Source organism: Callorhinus ursinus, unplaced genomic scaffold, assembly GCF_003265705.2.
Source record: "Callorhinus ursinus isolate GAN/ISIS: 27379988/994484 unplaced genomic scaffold, GSC_fseal_2.0 scaffold4, whole genome shotgun sequence".
In the NCBI taxonomy this organism is placed as follows: domain Eukaryota; kingdom Metazoa; phylum Chordata; class Mammalia; order Carnivora; family Otariidae; genus Callorhinus; species Callorhinus ursinus.
The window spans coordinates 150,082,983-150,104,877 of NW_027397066.1; the positions used below are offsets into that span (position 1 = coordinate 150,082,983).

A 21,895-nucleotide genomic window follows, 5' to 3' on the forward strand; every position below is an offset into this window, starting at 1 on the left:
TTTTTTTTTAAAGATTTTATTTATTTATTTCAGAGAGAGAGAATGAGAGATAGAAAGCACGAGAGGGAAGAGGGTCAGAGGGAGAAGCAGACTCCCCGCCGAGCAGGGAGCCCGATGTGGGACTCGATCCCGGGACTCCAGGATCATGACCTGAGCCGAAGGCAGTCGCTTAACCAACTGAGCCACCCAGGCGCCCCTATCTGGCAATTTTAATAGAGAAATATATTTAGAAGGAAAATGATCTTCCAAAGCACTCAGGAGTGGGCACAAGAGCTAAGACTTTGCACGAGTCCGTGATAGTAAAAGTCACATAACTTTATGGCCGGGAGGGGCCTAGGAGATCTTCTAAACCATACAGAAGCTCAGAAAGTCCCGCAGGTCATGACTGAGCCAGGAGAGAAACCTTCCAGTACACCCACCCCAGACCACGATTTCCACCAGGTTGTTCTCTGTCCTACATGGGTTGTAGCAGAACTCATCCGGCATCTCAACACACAAATTTCTAACAACCCACCTTGGAATCTTAAACCAAGTTCTGATGCTTAAATTACTAGGAAAATTCCTGGGGAGCCTGGCTCAGAGCTGTACCCCATGCGGCAAACGCCTGGCTTCAGCGTGGTGACAAGTTTGTCCAGGACCGACCCTCAGATGAACCAATTCACCACAGCTTCCAGGGACCGAAACTAGGCCACTGTGTTCGGTGGCAGCCGGGGACATGAAGGGACAGCAGTGTGAGTACGTGTGTAACAATGCGAGACCAGCACTCCTGCTGGTTTTGGAAAACCCTCAGCTTCAATGATTACATCACCGCACACAAAGGACGGCAGCGGAAGAGCAGGCTATATACACCGAGGGTATGAATGGCTTCTAGAAAGTACTTTCATGCCCCACAACCGTGATTCCTCAGCTTGAGGGGCTTTTTCAAACACCCTCCAAGAGGGGCCGTGTCCTCCCCGGCCCAGGCCTAGATTCGCAGTAAGGTCCTGGGTGAGTGTGCCTCACACCCCCGGCCTGTGCGGGGCTCAAGGCAGACAGTGATGCTAGAAGGAGGAGGCTAAATGCTCTTCGGCTTTCCAGCCCATCACCTGAAAACACACGTTGCCTTTCTCGAGGCTTCCATGTATAAACTGGTGATTTAAAAAAAAAAGAAACAAAAGACAAAAAAACCCCACAAAAATCCTGGACATGGTAACATTTCTGCATGCGGCTAAGAGTCGGCCAAGGGGGACAGCAGGCTGGTAGAGGGAGTGTAGGTCCCAAGCTGGCCAGGGAGGCGAGGCTGCCGCAGGCTCGCAGGCTCGTTTCCAGCAGGCACAGCCGTGCAGGGCCCAGGCAGCTGGGTCCTTCTTCTTGGTCCTGCTCTGGCTGGCTCTGCGGGGGCCGCAGACGGCCATCAGTCCCTCCATCACTGACTCCATTCTTGCGTTCCTATTTGCCGTGCTCATCCAGGCTTTCAAATGAGCTGCCCTCGACAGATGCAAAGTAACTCAGTTCATTATAAACACATCTTTATATATGATGTCTTCTTAAAAAGTCAGCCTTAACTGGAGGCCAGTCTTCCACGATGGGACCCAAAGCAATCCCGCAGTTTCTTTCTGAAAGCTAACCTCCTTTTAAACCAGGAAGCGATTCCAGAACCCCCAGAAGTCAGTCCTTAGCCTTCATGGGCAGAAGACAGTCTGCACTCTTAGGAAACCTAGGGCTGTTGCCTAGACCTACAAACACGGACGTCTACTACATTCAAATCAACTGAATAAAACAAAATGATGAGAAAAACGGGAACCCAACGGAGAAAATTCACTTCACTTTGTACAAGGACATGTATTCCAAGGTCGCTTCAAATTAAATACATTTAATTAGAATTCTAGTCAAGATTCACACTAAGTAAGACCTCTCGGCAGCCCCACATGCCACCATGTCCCCTGAACTGCAGTGAGCGGCCCTCTGCTGTTGGCCATGGCGCGCAGTCGTGAGCACCACCCGCGAGGGCCTGCCTGCCGAGGGTGAGGTAGCCTTCCCTTGTATTCTTAGCTTCTTGACCGCATGTCACAGTTTCTAAAAGTCTCAAGTCCACAGAGTTCTTTCAGGGATTAAAGCGGGAGGGAAAAAAGGGGGGAGGGGGGTGCCAATATCCTTTTTCTTGAAGAAAAGGCCAGCCCATTTCAGGGTGAACTTGAGCTTCCAGACCAATATCCCAGTCAGTGCTCTCCGGTCTGAACGTAGTCTTCTGTGACCTGGGACAGGGTGCTCAGGTACTGCCAGCTCAGGGCAGCCAAGAGCATGACAAATGACAGGTAAATAGGGGAGTAGTGACTTCGGGAGATCAGCTGACAATTGGGAAGATTCTGTGTCCTGATGGTGGAGATGATCTGCCTTGTTTTACCAGAAGATGGGTCTGAGCTGGGGATTCTATGATAAATCTGTTAAAGAAAGGAGAAAATTTTAAGTGCCACTTAGTGAGTCCTAGAAAATTTATAAACACCTTCTGTGTTTACTTCTTACCGTAACCCTACACAGGGAGGTATCTCATGTCCCTCTTCCCAATGAGCAAACAGGCTCAGAGAACACGAAAGGAATAACCCAAAGTCACCCCACTGATAAGGCAGGGTTGTCCACGGAGGCTCGTATCGTCGCGCAGCCTGACCTAGGGGGCACCAGGGCATCCCTGCCCCCAGGGAGCCAGCCACCCAGGTCCTCTCCGGTCGGTGCCTCCCAGCGCCGGGCACAGAGGGGGAGCCTGGGAACATCGGCAGAGTCTGACCGCGCTGGAGCAGCGCAACACGCTGCGGGGGAAGGTTACTGAAAAGGCAGGGCAAACACAGCCAGACAAGACGGAATCTGTGGTGTGGACCACAGGCTGGATGAAGAAAGGCGAGAGCAGAAGCTGGGGGCCGGAGAGCAGTCCTCCTAGAACCCTCTTGGAGCCTCTGCCCCTCCCGCCCCCTCCACAAACCTCCAAAGCATTTGCTGAACCCAGGCCTCCCGTCCACGCTTCCAACACAGCTACGGGCGAGACCCTCGATGCCTCTCACCTGAGCTATGACCAGCCTCCAAACTGAGCTCCTGACTCTACTGAACCCTGAAGTCCACTCACCTGCTTGCCACACTGTCCCCCCAAAAACCGAAAACCTCTGCTTGACACCCCCCCCCACTGGCTCCCTATGGGTTGCCGAGTTAAGGTCTGAGCTCAGTGCTGCGGAGCACAAGGCCACCCGTGACCTGGGGCCACTGAACCTTTCCAGCTTCACCTGCTGCTGCCCGCCTGTCTTTTCTCACCACTGGAACAACTCGACTGTTGTCTTACATGTGGATTGTTCTGCACGCTTCTGTTCCCCTCTTCGCTCACACTATTCCCCACTCCTGGAATGCCTGTCACACTCCTTCACCTGGCTAACTCTTGCCCGTTGCCCAAGTCTTAATTTAGATATTAGGTCTTCTAGAAAACCTGCCTTGAACCCCCAGGTTGGGCCACGTGCCCCTCTCCTGCACATAACACCTCCCTTATCACTTTAACACTGAATTCAGCTATTTCTGTGTGTCTCCCTGGACTGCAAGTCTCAAAGGCACCACATCTTCCTCATCTTTCTGCCTCCAGCCCAGCTCTGTGCCTGGCACGCAAACGGTCACTGACTCAAACTGACAGAGTAGCTAAGAGATGACGGAGGTGGGAAGTGACAAGGATCGGAGCCAAGACGGAGGCAAAGAGGAGGAAGACGACAGAGCAGGCATATTTTTAAATAATTTTTTCCCAAAATTTTCATTATATAATGGGTACTTTTTTCCATAGACATACATCATACTCTTGCCACCCTCCCACCTCCCCACCAAAAGGGCAGAGCTGCACTTTAGTATAGCAAGAAAATAAAAGATTATGGCTACAGGGGCGCCTGGCTGGCTCCGTCGGGAGAGCATGTGACTCTTGATCTTGGGGTCATGAGTTCAGGCCCCGCAGTGGGCAAAGAGCTCAATTAAAAAAAAAAAAAAAATATATATATATATATATATATATATATGTGCGCCTACCGAAATACGCTAATGATATCTAATATCTAATATTATGCTACCAAGAATAGCTTTAGAGAGAACAACAGAAGCAGGGATGAAACTGTAATTTCCTCTACTTTCTTTTAAAAAACACTTAGATGATGGAGTTATGCTTATAAAAACAAGCAATGCAGGGGCACCTGGGTGGCTCCGTCAGTTAAGCATCTGACTCTTGATTTCGGCTCAGGTCATGATCCCAGGGTCTTGGGATTAAGCCCCACATCAGGCTCCCTGCTCGGCGGGGAGCCTGCTTCTCCCTCTCCTGTTCCCCCTGCCTGTGCTCTCTCTCTCTGTGTCAAATAAATAAATAAAATCTTAAAAAAAAAATGAATGACTATATTCTATATAGTGGATAAATATATGACTACATTGTGCATATAAAATTATACACAATTTTATTTTTAAAATAGGTTATAAACAGATTATACTGAGATTTGACTTTTTTCACCCACATAATTTTTTATGGACATTTCTTAATGCCAGAACCTAGAAAATGACGTCATTCTGTTTTTAAACACAAGCCACATAATGTGAATGTACTATAATTTAATCAATTCCTTCCCAATGAGGACTGAGGACAAAATGTCACAATAAGCACCTCTGCACATTTTCTGGCTAATTTTGCACGTAAAGTCCTAGAATTGCTTGGTCAGAGGGTAATGCGTGCAAAATTCTGACAAGTAAGAAAGTTTATAGGTGGAACAGGTGGGATATAGAGATTCCTATGGATCAGGGTTAGGGGAATAAAGGAGGAGCCTGGGTTATCCGGATTCCTTGATCAGGCGAATGGTAATGTCATTAAGCAAAAAAATAAAAAGTTTCTGACCAAGTCCTGAGCTGGACTAATCAAGTCAGGAGTGATGAGCATGTGGTGGAGAAAGAAGCCGGGCCATCAAAGAGAATACCAGAAAGCTGTTGTGCAGTGAGAAGAAATGAAAACCAAGACAGAACTCCGGGAAATATCAGTATAGGAGCCAGAAGGGCAGAGGAGTCGGCAGGTAAGAGGTTAAACTGGAGGCAAGCGTCACAGAAGCCTAGAGGGGAAAAGGCTTTCAAGGTGAGAAAGCCAGTGTCAAATAATACAGTGGGATCAGGGAGAATGCTTTAAAAACTGGTCATTAGAAGGTCATCCGAGCACTTCAGTAAGCACAGTTCTCATAACAAGGTAGGAACAAAAGCTGGCTAGCGTGAGGTGGGTTGAGAAAAAAATGGGAATAAATAACATGAAGTACATGTATCTTTCGAGAAGCTTAAGTGGCGGGGTGCGGGGGGAGTAGGCAGAAAGGAGCAAAGTCAAGCCAGAGTTATATTTTGACTTTCTGAAGCTCTCTGAAGCTGAGTGGCCCGAGCGCACATACAGACTAGAGGAGTGACAGGGGGAGGAGAGGGCTTTGGAGGAAGAGGCGGCAGATCTCGAGGGGGCGACGGTGGGGGCGGTGGGCGCAGGAGCGTGTACACACAGGGCTTAGGCTCACACCTGGGAGGCGGACACAGAGGAGCGAAGCAGGTTCACAACACACCATCCCGCACTTCCTCACATGGGGAAAAGGCGGCAGCAGCTGAGGAGAGGGTGGGATAACAGCAGTGCTTTCCAGCCTTTCTGTCCACAGCTGATCACCTGGGGGGCTTGGTAAAGGCAGATTCTGATGCAGTGGGTTCGAGCTGGCGTGAGACTCCAGCAAGCGTCCAGGGGCCCCAGATGCTGCTGACCCGAGGACCACACTTGTGAGTTGTGAGCACAAGAAGGGCTTGAAGGGCAGGACGATGCTCTAGACGAACCACAGCACAGGGTGAACCCGGAGGCTGCACCAGCTTCAAAAAGCTTGCCCTCACCAAGGAATGAGCATTGGCAGAGAAGGAAATAATAGTTTCTGGCTCTTTGCCGGAGCATTTGTTTCTGCCCCAAAATAGCTGGTGGAGCTTCTCGCCAGCTGACAGGTATCCAGACTGGTTTGAAGCTGAGGCTGCTCCAGACGACGAAGGACACTGAGGAGCAGTGCCCACCTACTCAGCAAGGTTCAGCTGTCACTCTGACTCTTCCACTAAACACTAGAGCTGCAGGAGGAAAGCCTGCAAGTCCCCTGCAAAGGCATGCAGGAGGAAAGCCTGCAAGTCCCCTGCAAAGGCATTATGGTTACCACCAGTTAGGCCCAGAGACCCGACAGAATAAATGTGTCTTCCTGTCTCCCTGCAAAGGACAGACTTGATCAGTGAGGAGAAGTAGGATTCAGTGTTAATAATTGGACAGCAGCAAAGAGCCAGACAACTGGGGGCACCTGGGTGGCTCAGTCAGTGAAGCATCTGCCTTCGGCTCAGGTCCCGATCCAGCTGGGATCGAGCCCCATATAAGGCTCCCTGCTCAGCGGGGAGTCAGCTTCTCCCTCTGCCCCTCCCCCTCACTCATGCACTCTCTCTCTCTCAAAATCCTAAAAAAAAAAAAAACCAAAAACCCAGACAACTTGTGGACTTGATACAAAAAGGTTTCACTTGAAATTTCATTCATGCTGACATCAAAGCCATTATTACATTTTATTCCTTCAGACTTGGAAGTCTTCAGAGATTTCTCTCAATCAAATCAACTCAAGTATTAACATCTCCCCCCCCAAATTACCTTGAGTAGCTTGAAACAACTGATGCCTTAAATCAGGGGTCTGCAAATGTTCTTAAAGGGCCAGAAAAATATTTTCAGCTTTGTGGGCCACTCAACTGTTGCAGCCTCTCAACTCAACTGAAATCTTCTCTGACTTACATACTACATTATATAAAATGGAGGAAAAGTGCCTAATACGGTACTACTTAGTTTGGAAAGGGTACTCCAAATCCCTTAGAATTGTAGTGAACAGCGCAGGCTCTGAAGTCAGCCAGATCTGGGTCCAAATTATGGCTCCAGCTCAAGTTTCCTTGATATTAACAGTACCCACCTATTCTGTTCCTCTGCCAGGCACACAGCAAGCTCAAAGGAAGTGCTGGTGAACCAGACTGTCCCAAGTCTCATTAGTAGCAATTTTTTGGTCAATGGCTGAATGAACACTGTATCTAGTCACCAAAGAATTTTAGGATTTTTAAAAAAAATCTGGTCTTTTTTTTAAGATTTTATTGATTTATTTGAGAGAAGGAGAGCATGCACGGTGGGGGGGTGCGGGAGCAGAGGGAGAAGCAGGCTCCCCACTGAGCAGGGAGCCCGACGTGGGACTCGATCCCAGAACCCTGGGATCATGACCTGAGCTGAAGGCAGCTGCTTAACCGACTGAGCCACCCAGGGTCTCTTCTCTTATGTCTTCTATAGGTGCCTCTGGTAGAAATGCAGAGGTCCAAAGCTTGTCAGATAAAAGACAGGGAGGAACTCCAAGGAGAATGTGCAATAGGCAATAGAAATCAGAGGAAATCACTGTTTGGCAGAATTCTGTTTAGGGGAAACCACTATTACACATCACATCCCTGTGAAGGTGTAACCGGAGGACGGGAAGGAGGCAGAAAATTATTGACAGCAATAGTTCTCTCTGGGAGGGAGGAAGGAAGAAGGTCTTTCATGTTTCATGTGTTTCTGTAGTAGTTCAATCTTCAGTAAGAATCTAAGGATCTCAGGGCCTCCACTAACCAGAAGGCAGCAGCCACCCCCCTCGCCAGTGTGAGCATCACAAAAAATATCTCCAGACATTGCCAAATGTCCGCTGGTGGGGGCGGCGGGGGAGGCGCAAAAGCCCCTTCAATTAAGAACCACCACTCTGGGGCCTAGTGATTAGTTTCAGCCTCTAACAGAAAGTTTTTTGAACCTAGTCATAGATTATATCTCCACAGTAGGAGATCTGACTTGAACAAGTATGTTTTGTTTTATAGGGTAGTTCTGGCGTTTGAAATGAGATTTGCATTAGAAAATTGAGAAATCATTGCAACTTGATGATTTTCCTTTGCTGGAATTCCCCACTGTGGTTTCTCAGTTGAGGCCTATGACGTAATGGAAAGTACTGGATTGGGTGACAGGCAACCTGGCCTGGGGTCTGAGATCCACTCGGTCAGATACTGTGTTAGCATGCACAAGCCTCGGCTTCACTCTCCTCACCCATGAATCAAGAAGCCTGGGGCTGGCCTCTACCATCATCTTCTGCCTCAAAAAACCTCATCCTCCTTAGGGGCTTCCACCCTAGAGGCTCGCTGCATTTATACCCTCCCACTGGGGTGCCATGCGGCTCTGATCGATCAGCAATCTGTGCACACACTGTTTCCTAATAAAGGACACCAACTCCTGTCTCTTTATACCATAACACAGTGAGTTGTTAGGATCATCTAATATCCAAATATGAACTGTTTAAACAGTGACATTATTTAAATCCTAAAAATAGCTACAGATTCTCCAGGTAGTGAAATAAGAACCCACCTCTTCCATGTACTGGTAGATTATAGCTTTGACCGCCGGCATATTGGTGGCGTCCATCATTAGAGTTACTGCTTGCCCTTTTCGGATCTTCACTACGCCTTTGAACACCTGCTGGTTATTATAACAGGCAGCCAGAGTGGCAATGGCCATCACCTTCAGATATAAGGAGGGAGAGAGAAAAAGAAAAAAAAAAAACACTAATTTATTTCATTTCATGAAAAAAAGAAATGGCATGCTAAACATCACCATTTTGAAAAGGTGAAAAAAAGTTCTGTAGATTAAGAAAGTGACAAAGGGCTAAGATGGAACTAACCAAGAAAAAAATCACCATGAAGAAAGCATGTCAAAACTTGGACCTTTCTCACTCCTTGCTTCTCCAACAATACATAGAATCAAGTGGTCTTTGTGTCTTAAATGATTCTTTGGTGTGACCACGAAAGTTCCTTTTTATTTGGAAAAAATAAGTCCATTAAGTCCATACATCATTTTCTATGCTAGAGTAATGAGTTAGAGAGCCAAAAAATGTATCTCAAAATAATATCTACTGGGGCACCTGGGTGGCTCCTTCGTTAAGTGTCTGCCTTCGGCTCGGGTCATGATCCCAGGGTCCTGGGATCGAGCCCTGTGTCGGCTCCACGCTCAGCGGGGAGTCTCCCTCTTCCTTCTGCCCCTCCCCCTGCTCGTGCTCGTGCTCTCGCTCTCTCTCTCTCTCTCTCTCAAATAAATAAAAATCTTAAAAAAAAAAATCAAGTTTCCAAATCAGTTAAATCCTATGACTTTCATGTATTTGAGTTAAAAACTGAAATAATTGGCAAAGGCATTTAAAAAAGTGTAAGCTCCTAGAGGACTGAGGGGCTAGGTCCATAGGATCAGGTTGTGTTATCCTGAGTCTGGGAAACGGACAGCAAAAACTAAGCGCTTAAGTAAGAGTCTGTAATGATAAACCTTCACCTACATTTTACCCAGCATTCCCCCCAAATCTAAGCCAAAGCCCTAGATTTAATTGTGAGGCTAAGGATCTAAGGAGGCTGAGCTGGGTATGGTGGTTGTGGGGTAGAGGGGAGATGTAGTGAAACACTGCCTGCCTCCCCCCCAGCAAAAGAAAATAGACCAGAGTCATTTTTTAAAAGGAACCATATTCCTGAATACAGCAAACCAAAATAGTAAAGGCATTCTCTCCACCCCCATCACCACAACCACGCCGCTCCTTTTAGCTTCCACCCCTCATATACAAGAAGAGCTCCACTGCATACCTGTGGAATAGCGCAGAAGTTAAACACACTTTGGTTTCTAAGTCTTGAAAGGTAAGTGATGACATCTGGGATGTGGTGTAGTGCGTTGGTTATAAGTTCGTTCAGGCACTTCACAGCCAAGTCAATATTCTGTGGTTTAGCAAAATCGCCCAACTTCTTAACATATTTGCTCCAAACCTTAAAAAATAAGTTAGCATGTGCATAAGGGAAGAATGTACAAGCAATAGGAAAGAATCTTTGTGAATAAGAACTATGATCTACAGTGAAGTTTTTCTTAGCTGCGGACTCCTCTTTCACCAAGATCAAGTCTGTTTTAAGCTCCACGCAGTGGCTTTTTATGATGACCAGTCTGGGTCTGATCACAACCTAGGAGTCATTTAAGTATTTGGGAAATTGTCCCTTAGGGACACATAGTACAGCATGTACTAAGCAATACTCTGATGACTCCCATTATTCCAGAAGGCATTAGTCTCCTCCTGAAAAATATAACCAGATAGATACAAAATCAGCCACAACAGTACTGCAAGCCAAATGTTAAGCATTCTGAAGATGGTCAGGCCTCAAAGTAAATCACGATTAACATGGCATTCCCAATTCTGATAAGAATGCTGCTGAACAAGTGTACTGAGGGAAAATGAGCTGAGTCTATACTATGAGAACATTACCTCCTTGGATCTTAGTAACTCAAAAGCGAAATAACATCTTCAACTGCAACAGTGGGATTGATTTGACAATTTTTAATGATATTATTTAAAGGAGTCTCTGAAGCTAGCAAAGAACTTACTTTCATTTTTGGTCACTCTGAAGCTTCCCAAAGAATAATGCTTATTAATGTCACTCTATACATTCCCCCAAACACATGACTGGCCACCACCACTTCCATTTTTACAAAATCCCAAATTCCTGCTAAGAGATGCAGAAACGATGATAAAATTAGGACATCACCTTTCGGCATCTCCAGTGATAAGAGATCTAGGCAGTGACCACCAAGGAAAACAAAAAGAACCCGTAACTTATAAGGAAAAGAAAGTGATCCTTAGATTTTCAACAGCCGGTCTGTAAAGCAGAAGAATATGGGATACTCAAAAATGTGAGCTAAAAATTTTGTATCTAGAAAAACTAACTTTCAAACATCAAAGCCACAAATTGTTATCAATCTGTATAAACATGGGGAGTTATTATTCTCATGGGTCTCTCCTATCAGGGTGCGAGCTCCAGACAGCCAAAATGACTGGAGACATAATATAAAGACTGGTGAGGAGCTTAAACTAAGACTAAGTAAGGAGGAAAGGGAGATATTACAGTGGCAATGGCTATCTAATCTGACGATTCAGAAATAAATACAATCACAAAAAATTGGGAATTAGTATAGCATATGCAAAAAATGTCTTCAATTTTGGTGGTAGTTGAGTATCATTATTCAGAGACTGCAGGATCTGTAATGAGGGGGAAAAAAGCAAATGAGTAATCATGGTATATACTCATTCTAGCATCTCTGATTTCCCTGAGAAGTATGAATCTCGATAAGGAAGAAATGAAGTAGAAATGTAATACAGAGGAGATTATGTAACAATCCTATGGTCCTGAGTTTGAACTGGAAATATCAATATAAACTTACAAGGTATTTGAGCTTTACAACTAAACACACACATACAGTGACTATCCCAAGAGCAGTGAACTGTCCCTAGTGAGCAAGTGCAGTGTTGGGTACTATTTCCCATTAGCCCAGGTGTCCTGGACGGGCTTCTTAAGAGCTGGCGGAGTCCAGAGCTCAGGCAAGAAATGTACAAAATGGGCTTAGAACATCTTCACATACCAAATGGCAAGAAAGCTATCAAAGACTATTAAGGGTCCCCCTCATGAGGACTCAGGAGCCAACCTGAACCTCTTCTTGTAGTGAGAAAAATTACAACAGATTAAACCCAATCAGATATGAGGTTTTTAAAAAGATTTTATCTATCTATCTATCTATCTATCTATCTATCTATCTATCTATCTATCTATGTATCAGAGAAAGAGAAAGGAGAGAGAGCACAAGCAGGGGGAGCGGCGGGCAGAGGGAGAAGCAGGCTCCCCGCTGAGCAAGAAGCCGGATGCGGGACTTGATCCCCAATAAATTAGCAGAACTAGGCATGAAGCCTAATGACTGCTAACATCAAAAGTGGGCAAAGATCAGATGTTGTGTGCCTCTTGGTAAGAGAACACACCATCTTTCAAGAGGCACATGCTCATTTTTAGATTTAAACACATTTGGTGTGCTTTAACCCACTGCAGTCTTTATTCTTTTTGATACTCAAATTGTTCCATATGTGTGGTCAGTGAAAACGCCTTTGAACTGGATCCTGTACCTTTTTATGCTGTACTTTTTACTTTGACAACTCTCTTATTTCCTGGCGTGACAGTGTATCCCAAGCTCATTTTGTATATTTCCTGCCCCACTATTCTGTGTGCTGGGAAATGGTATTAAAAGACCAAACTGGAACACACCAGCGGTACACATTTCTACTGGTTTGTGTCTATACCTCTTGGTAGAGAGAGCTAAACATTTTTTTTTTTTAAGAGAATCTGTATCAGGAGTTCATACTGATATTTCCAATTCAGTTTAGGATTATGGGAGTTTGGCTTAACTTTATTAATATTTTTATATTTGTACCTTTTATTTTAGAGTGAAAATCTTGGTTCCTAGACTGATACGAACACAACTGCCTATTTGCTATGTTATAGAGTTTCTATAATAGTTTCAGTATTTCAGTAACAATATTATTCACAGTATAATTACTGAAAACATTACGTTGAGTTTACACTGCTGTGCACGCACCTTGCTTTTTCTCACTTAATAATATATAACCTGGAGATCACTCCCTAGTTTATTTCTTTTTGTGCTCCACCAAGTGAATATACCATAGTTCAATCAGTCCTGTATAGATGGACATCTCAGTTGTTTATAAACTCTAACTATTAGAAACAAAGCTGCCTCAAGAAGCTCCCATATTATTCACTTGCCAAGCTGCCCGTGCTCAGGGCTGTTTGCACTAGGACACACTTTCACCAGCCACACACAGTGCCTATGTCCCCAGTCTTGCTTGGCGATTACCAAACATGATTTTTGCCAATCCGACCCCAGAAATAGTCTCTCAGGGTTCTTTTCTCTCATTTTTGGTTAAGTTATTTGAACTTACATTTAGTAAGCACCCTGGCCAAAGTTTATCTCATTTTATCCACACCACTATTCTGTGGTCTAACAGCTATTCAATATTACAGAGGAGGGAAGTGAACCGTGGGCAGACCTGCACAGCTGGTGCACATGACCCACGCTGGGAGGACGCGCCTGGGTGAGAGACAGTGTGGTAACAGGGGGCAGGCCCCAGCTGAGACCCAGAGACCGAGGCGGCCCTTTCAGGTGGCCACTGACTCACTGCGGGTCCTCACACAAACACCTGCGCTTCGCTGAGCCTTGGTGTCCAAGGAAAGGTGGTCAAGAGCTCTTTGGCCACCCTGCCTGCACAGGAGTCACCTGGGAAGCTTGGCAAAGTAGGATGTCTCAGCCCAGGGTTGTTTTAATGTGAAGTTTTCTTATTAGGAGTGAGATTGATCATCTTCTCAGCTGTTTAAGGATCTTTCTTTCAAAAACAACAAAAAAAAGATCTTTCTTTCCATGAACAATCTGTTCTTATCTCTTTGCCCGGTTTTCTAAAAGTAGCTGGTCTTACCTTTTAGCAGTTTTTGTATTGGGGATATGAGCCTCATATCTGCGGTATAAGTTGCAAATATTTCCCCTACTTTGTCACCTGCCTTTTATTCACTTTAAAAGCACTTGGTTAGGGTGCCTGGGTGGCTCAGTCAGTTAAGCATCTGACTTCAGCTCAGGTCATGATTTCAGGGTCAAGGGATCAAGCCCCACATGGGGCTCCCTGCTTAGTGGGGAGTCTGCTTCTTCCTCTGCCCCTAGCCCTGCTTGTGCTCTCTCCCTCTCTAATAAAATCTTTAAATTTTAGAAATTAAAAAAATTAAAAGCACTTTGTTTTAGGAAACCATTTTATGGGAAGAAATAGGCAAATGCTACAGTAAAATCAGGAAATAGTCCTAAGATTTTCTAGCTTTCCTTCTGAATAAAACCAATGTCCAAGCCTTTGCTTTGCTTATCCGTTTTTTTAAAATTAAGTCAAAGATGAACTCTTGTCTCTTATAATGAACATCCTACAGTTTTTGCCTCTCTAGCATCTTCCACCTTCCCGCCACAGAATCCTTCTGTTTTGGTGGGGGGGGGGTAGTAAATCTATTCTATGTGTGTTGGGAAGATATAATCCAGGTGTGGTTCGACTACTCGGCCCTCTGGCTACGGTAACTGATCATGGGTTGGGCACAGGATCCACACCCCACCAACTGGTCTCCCTAAGAACTTCTTTGTTAAGCTAGCAGGTTGTGAGTCATGAGTTGTTATATCCACCCACTCGGAGAAAGCCTATCTAAGGGAAAGAAAGAACACGGACAGAGTCTCTGTGTGAGTGTGAGTGTGAGTGTGTGTGTGTATGACTATACATAGTCTGAACCCCTGGATTTAGCCAGTCTACTCTGAAGCCAACTAAATCCTAACCTGTTTTATACATTCTCTTACATTGTCTAAGGTAGTTTGATTGATATTTCTATCACTTACAACTAAAAGATTTGTTTTGTTTTGTTTTGAGGAAGTATTTAAAATTATTTTTCCCAAATCCCCTGCATCTGTTACCTCTTGAGGCCAAAACTCTCTTCCTTCTCGCTGGTCTTCCAGATAATCACGAATGATGTTTGTTTTCTGCAGAAACAGGCCCATAGAATTGGCACACTCTACGTCTTCACCAACTAAGGGGTCTTCTAACTCTGAGGCTGAGAATAGACGGGAAAGGCCAATTCCCACCAGCCCGGCGACATAGTGACAGTACTGTAAGAAATAATGAAGTATTTACTAAAATGGAAACACCCAAGATCATTAGCTACAAAAAAAAACCCCAAAACAAAACCCCAAAACAGGTTCCAAACAGAATGTACAAGATCTCATTTTGATTAAAAGACGCAAACATGTACACAAATATACACTATGTACATGTAAGGAAAAAAGAACATCCAAGAAGGGTGTGCACAAAAGACTTAACCAAAGTGACCTCTGATCTCTGGCTGGTGTGATGGTTTTATTCTTTCACCTGAGTTTTCCGTATTTCTACTGTGGACATGCACTACTCCTAGAATAAAAGGTCACTGAAAAAATAAACTAGTATAGTAAGCTTTCTGATATCTAAAATTGAGAGTGAAGGCAATGAGGGAATAAGGAATATTCTAATAGAAACTAGAATAGTAAGTGGAGTTTAGTCTTGAAGACACTTCAAGATCTTGCAGTGTCTCAAAATCTTCATTACCTAGAAGAACAAAGTACCACAGTCTGTTCTTGCCACTGCTTTTAAGCACTCTGCGTATTCAGTCCTCACCGACACTTTATGAGGCATGTATCATTACTATCACCATTTTACAGATGTGCAAACCGGGGCCAACAGAGGGGTCAGTCAACTAATTGCCCAAGATCACTCATCTGGAAGTCAGAGGCCAGGGACTCAAAGCCAGGTAGTCTGGCTTACAAGGCAGGCTCTAACAACTTTGCTGAAACTTCCTCTTCTCAAAAGAGATCTTGGTAAACATCATTCTCGATTGTCAATGAATTCTTTTCCTGTAAAAGTGGTTTGTCAAAGCTATCCTCTCCTGAAAAGAGTATTCCAAGACAACTTAATGCAATACTCTTATGAAATGAATGTCCATTACACAATTTAAGAAGTGGAGAGCAGTTAAAGAAGGTACACTCTGGAGGGGACATCAGGAAGGGTAAAAGTTCGGGAAAGACCAAAGGAGGGCCCCTGGTTGAAAGTAACACAGAGCCAGACTAATCAAAGGGCACAATGAAATGGCAAAGAGAAAGCACTTGAAATATGGTCTAAGAAAGAAAGAATCTGGGAAAGAGTAAAGATATGCTAAAATATTTGGGGCACCTGGGTGGCTCTGTCGTTAAGCGTCTGCCTTTGGCTCAGGTCATGATCCCGGGGTCCTGGGATCGAGCCCCGCATCGGGCTCCCTGCTCAGCGGGAAGCCTGCTTCTCCCTCTCCCACTCCCCCTGCTTGTGTTCCCTCTCCTGCTGTGTCTCTCTTTGCCAAATAAATAGTAAGATCTTTTAAAAAAAAAAAACAAAAAACAAAACAAAAGGTATGCTAAAATAGAGAAATGAGCTGTGGACAACTACAAGAAATTTAAAAAGAATTACTAGAAACTAAAAAACATCAGTATGTCCTTAGCACTGCCCAAGGAAAAGTAGATTTTCAGATAATAGTTCTTTGCATAGAAATATTCCTAGAATGGAAGTAGTCCTCTTCCTCCAAAGTTGAAGGGGGGGGGGGGGGGGGGGAATCACTAAAAGTACTGACTTTCATCTAATCAGAGCTTGTACTCAACAAGCTATCGTTGGGACTCCTGAATAGGTCTGCACGGCAGAAAAGGGAGTCACCATGCAGCTAACCAGTGCTGATTCTTGGCCAGGAGTTTTGGCTTTAACTTTAAATTCATAAATGTACAATCCCAGAAGCAGCCTCACTCATGCCGAGTGGGAGAGCATTAGCCAGCAGCCCCCAAGATGATGCCAGCAAGTTTTAGGAACTGAAGGGTTAAGAGGCCAGACTTTGAACCTATACTCCCTCAAGGAGTATGTATACAGTCGCTTCTCTCCTGAGATCCTAATGTGAACACTATTAAGGATAAAAAAATACACACGTAGTCCAGATGTTTAAAAGGTCTTTGCTTCCACGGGGGTGATGAAGAAGTCCCACAAACATCATTCCTATGGAAAATAGGCAAGACCCCTCCTCCTTCCTAGCCCGTATTTTGGTGTTGTCTAGTCCCCACTGTCAATTAGGTCACTTTGTCTAGATAGGCACTTTCTCCCTGCCACCCAACTCCTCCCCTGACCAGTATCCTACACAGCTGCTGCTCAGGAAAAACTCAGGCCAAATAAAAGCCCAGTATAATTTTATCTGCCACATCATCTGCTCTCATTGCCCTTCCCAGCTCCTCTGTCTCCCGAGGAAGCCAATCTCGTCCACGTGAGGTCTCCCAGTGCCAGTCCCCACACGTATTCGTTTCTAACCACCAGATGAATTGGGGGAGGGAGGTCGAGAAACTCGGAACTTCTCCTACTGTGTTATTTCTGTAAGGAGCTGATGGGAAAAGAAGAAGTAAGGCATTGGAAAGGTACTCACTCCTCAGCACAACACACCCATGATCCTAAGCTAGTACCTCTGGATTCTCATAAACTTGGAAAGGAAACACACATACAATTTACAGTTTAAGTGATACCTACTTCCCGTCAACAAACGGGGTCAAGCTGGCACGGAGTTTAAAAGTCATCTTGTGCTAACATGGAACTGCAGATTGATTCAGATACTAAGGTGTGTCCACAAAACACACATACTCAGTGATGGAAGAAAGTAAATAACAAAAAACACATTTTTAAGATTTGAAAACCTCGAATATCTCTGTATTACATGGAGTAACTTAGCCATTTCTCTAAAATTTCACAGCAAGTCAGAGACATTTTTAGAAGTTTAATGTGTGGGGCACCTGGGTGGCTCAGTCGTTAAGCGTCTGCCTTCGGCTCAGGTCGTGATCTCAGGGTCCTGGGATCAAGCCCCGCATCGGGCTCCCTGCTCCACGGAGTGGGAAGTCTGCTTCTCCCTCTCCCACTCCCCCTGCTTGCGTTCCCTCTCTTGCTGTGTCTCTCTCTGGCAAATAAATAAATAAAATCTTTTTTTTTTTTAAAGACTTCATTTATTTGACACAGAGAGAGAGAGAGTGAGAGAGAGAGAGAGAGACAGATCACAAGCAGGGGGAGCAGCAGGCAGAGGGAGAGGGAGAGGGAGAAGCAGGCTCCCCGCAGAGCAAGGAGCCCGATGCGGGGCTCGATGCGGGGCTCGATCCCAGGACTCTGGAATCATGACCTGAGCTGAAGGCAGCCGCTTAACCAACTGAGCCACCCAGGCGCCCCAATAAATAAAATCTGAAAAAAAAGAAGCAGCTTAATGTGTGTAACCTCTGGGACAGGTTATATTCACTTTGGCCTGACTTAATGGTAAATGCCCTAGGGCATGGATTATTTCAAGTATTCAATTATAAGCCCCTTTATTGTTTATGATGAGACATTCAAGCTACACAGGTGGGTTATAAAACCAGAAAACGTGGAACTGGCAGACAACTTCTTCCTCACTCTGAACTTCACAGTGCGTACTGCCACCTCTGTTCTATGCACCACACACCAATGCTACTTTGTAAACACTGACCTTGTCCCACTCCTGTTCAGATGTTACGTGTTTATCCAAAAACTCCGCCATCCCAACTCCCATTTTCCGGCAAATGTCAACAATCACTGTTTGATATTTCTCAGCCAAATTTCTAAACTCAAGGGAGATCTGAAATGGAAATCACAAAAAAAGGAAAATATGAAATACGTATTTACACTGGGAACCAACATGGTACCTATAGATCATAAAACAAAGCAATAGCAGAACTCATTAAGACTCCCAAATGATTCATCTATAAGCCTAACATCTAGGTTGTACCAGTTTTCTACATATTGCATAATAAGCTCAGAAATGTTATAATTGCTAAAATAGAAGGGTCTAAAAATGCTAAAGTTTCTAGACTCAAAAGAAAATCAAAGTCTCACTCTACACTCATCTTTCCAATAGATAATAAATGAGGTGCTTCTACATAAAGTGGACATAAATGTAAGAATTTTAGGAAGAATGCCCCATTTCAGACAAACCTCATGATAGGGAAGACTCATTCCTGCAAACGTGTATCAAGCACTTCCTACATAGCAAGCTTTGTTCTAGGCACTGGGGATACACAGCCTGGAAAGGAGCAGACACTTAGCCCCTGTACAGTTTACATTCTACTAAGGAGATCAGCCAACCCGTTTTCTGTCATCAATTCCCAGATTTCTATCAGGAAGTTATAGTGTCTCCCCTACTATAAGGCTATATATTTTAATTCCTTAAAACAGCTCAATTTAGCTCAATCAGAGGCATGCTACCCAATATTTTTTTTTCATAGCCCAAACTCTAATGTAGAAATTGTACTGATGGTTTTTAAATTCACTGCTATTGCACAAACATCCTACTTAAGTTTAAAGAAGTATCTCTAGATGATCAAATAGAGTACAGAAACACCACGAAATTTCTTTAAATGCTACAGATATTAATGGAGCCAACACATAATACTGAAAACAAGTGGGAAGAATACTTGGTCTACATTTACAGAATGGTTAGAAAAGCTTCCTCAGGAAACACCTCTATTTAAGGACCTGAGGGCAAACCAGCTGGCTGCACAGCACCAAAGGGATTCAGAAGCCTAAGGTTTCTTAGGCTTCTGAATATCAACTGTGAAACTCCCCCCAAATCCATAAAATCAATCCAATCTTTCCAGAATGCTATTCTTTCCAGAACAGCTGTTCCAAGACAAAGCCAAAAAGTCATTCCTATTGGGGACTGAAACACACGAGTGACTCTACCAAAGGGTATTTGAATCCCTGAATCTCCCTAGGACCCTATTCTTTCAACAGACCCTGGACTAGGTCATTTTATTTATGAGAGCAAAGCCCGGTCTCACATACTCTGTAGGAGCGACGACAAGCTTTGCCGAGTGAAACGAGTCATAAGGACTTTTTACTGTCCATCCAGGCAATTCTGTTTGACAACTACAGTAGATTTGTAGGTCCTGCAGTCACTCTCCGGTGACTCAAGTACACAAAGGAAGGATATCGTGGTGAATCCACTAGTATAATGGAGGAGGACCAAATACCAAGTAGGGGTCCAAGGGTAGCACGACACTTCCATTCACCTACAAAGAAAAATTCCCTATAAACTTTAGGATGTTATGATCAGAACACTGGGTAATTCTACCTTCTTCACTTATATGCGAAATTCTGTTTTTAACTGATTTTTTTTTCTGGAAAAACCAATAGTTTTATTGTCTTTAACCAATTTTTAAAAGAGCAGTAAAGTATGTCAGTGATTAAATGTTAAAACTACATTACCATAAAATAATACAAATATTGAATGAACATTGAAATATATTTCATAACTACTTCATAGCTCAATAAATGTATGTTATTATTGCTATTAGCATTTAAAAATAACCCTATGCCATTCCTTAAGTTGTGTTTGGGGTGGATCTGGAAGACTACTAGTTTCCCCTAGTACCAGGCGAAAAAGATATACTCTAATCTAATCCATAATATACAGTGAAAGTTCCAGAAAGTCTGGCTTCAAATGATACCAACTAATGGCCACTAAAGCATAAAACACGAGGTTCAATCTCAATGCACACACACTGGGGAGGGGCTCACTTGGTGAGAACACGCTGTCTAGGCTTAAGCCTGAAGTCTGTGGGGCCTGGGACAAGAGCACAAATGGAGGCCCACATACCATACTGGCTCAAAATCTTGAAATTATTAGTCATACTAGTAACTTGTTAAACAGTATGTGCTATTCTCCTGCTTTTACGAAGACACCTTAACCACAACCTGAAGGACTCAGGTGTGAATTTAAATTTTCCTCAGGGCTTGTTCCAAAAAATGCAGCAGGGCAGAGACTGCTGAGCCCCAGCTCCCGGCCTGCACCCTGGCCTTCCCACTCCCGGCTCTGTCTGGCCCCAGAAGGCCTAGGGGCAGGGTCACTGGTGCATGATTCACCCTGGAGAAGGCAGGCCAGAGGCAACAGACTGCCAACCCGGGAAGGGAGCTCAGGGAATTGAGGGCAGGGAATTCCACAGACCCGGAACATAGTCTAGAAGGGGAGCTGCATAAGCTCTGGGCAGGCACACTCCCATGGCCCTGGGGACCCCTCACCCCTTTGAGTGGGGCCCTGTAAAGTGAGGGGCGGGCCCTTCTTACCTCAGTCTAAGAGCAGTACTATGTGAGTGAGGCCAAGTTATCTGTTCTGCCTTAGGGCCTCGCCCGAAACTGACGGTACACCTAACCCAAGGAGACGGTTTACCCTTCAAACTGGGCATCTTGTCTCAAGGAGATGCTGGGATTGATCAGCATGTGCACAAAGCATTCCCAACGAAAATAAGACACTATGACTTTCCATATATTCCTATCTCAATCGGAACAACAGGCTGAACGGACCTCCCATTCAAAGTTGCATCCTCACGAAACACATAGCTTCAGATGTTTCACATTAAGGACATAAAGGGTTAGCAACAGCAAAACAGTAATGCCTGGCCTGTGCCCTCTGATCCCTTCTACTCTGCCAGGGCGAGTCTCTGCTCTTAGGAGGGGAGTGTCTGCGTTCACCCTACTCCCCAACACAGGAAAAGATCGACTGAATGTTGAAATTTGCTTGAACAAACTGTTGTTTTTCCATTGGAATGCACTATTTATAAAGAAGACTTTTGGTTTTCTAAACATATTGAAATATTATCCAAACATCTACTAGCTATATCCCCCCCCAATTATTCTGACATTCACACATTTTTATATTCTTTCATTTCTGCTGAGTGGATAGGGCTGCCTTGATTTTTCAAATACCTACAACACTTATCCCACAACGACTAGAAATTATTTTTTATGAATCTACTCAGTTTGAAAATAGTCTGGAAGGGTTTTTTGGTTTTGGAGGCTCTAGCTAGGATATACCTTTTTTAAGTGAGAATACACATCAGTTATAAATTGCTATGGGACCCTGTTTGTAGCACTTCCTCCTGTGTTGGCAGTTTCACAAGCTCATCAGTGAATGGCCACCGATTTCCAGGCAGAGGAAACCCAGCCTCTGGTCACGTGACAGGTGTCCTAGGCGAGCCAGATCACTGGTCCCTGCTCTAGGTGAGTGCTCTCATTCCCTACCTATTCTTCGCGGGTTCTTCTTCCTTCTTCCTCTGTTCTATCGCATTGTCCTGTATCAGCTCCACCTATTTACTCCTCACAGATTTTTTCTTTTGGTTTGAACTTTATTGTCTTTTATTTTTGTCTTTGACAGCAAAGACGCGATCTCAGTAATCTGAAATAGCCCTTGCTCCAAAGGAGTCTCTCAAACATTCTTTTGTATTGGGTGGATTCCTCCCCTCCCCACTCAGGAATATAGATCTGTTTCAGTAGCAACAGCCACACGAGGACTATTCTTCCCCCCCAATTCTGGCAACTGTGTACAA

The 21,895-nt window shown here is 44.5% G+C and overlaps 1 protein-coding gene across 6 annotated transcripts in view; it reads right to left on the minus strand.

Moving 5' to 3' along the window:
* The window catches only part of FDFT1 (farnesyl-diphosphate farnesyltransferase 1), a 35,400-nt gene that overhangs the window by 1,390 nt on the left and 12,115 nt on the right, over nucleotides 1-21,895 (minus strand). For 2 of the 6 annotated variants that reach the window (XM_025873738.2, XM_073892515.1), the window contains 5 exons: nucleotides 18,022-18,150; nucleotides 14,402-14,593; nucleotides 9,673-9,849; nucleotides 8,420-8,572; nucleotides 1,807-2,420 (listed from right to left, as the gene is read on the minus strand). In XM_025873738.2, coding sequence (XP_025729523.1) covers nucleotides 2,199-2,420; nucleotides 8,420-8,572; nucleotides 9,673-9,849; nucleotides 14,402-14,593; nucleotides 18,022-18,150 — 873 coding nt within the window. In that variant the 3' untranslated portion in view covers nucleotides 1,807-2,198. Of the gene's footprint in view, nucleotides 1-514; nucleotides 2,421-8,419; nucleotides 8,573-9,672; nucleotides 9,850-14,401; nucleotides 14,594-18,021; nucleotides 18,151-21,895 lie in introns of those variants that run through there. The other 4 variants (XM_025873739.2, XM_025873740.2, XR_003208763.2 and 1 more) reach the window with 3 other exon arrangements.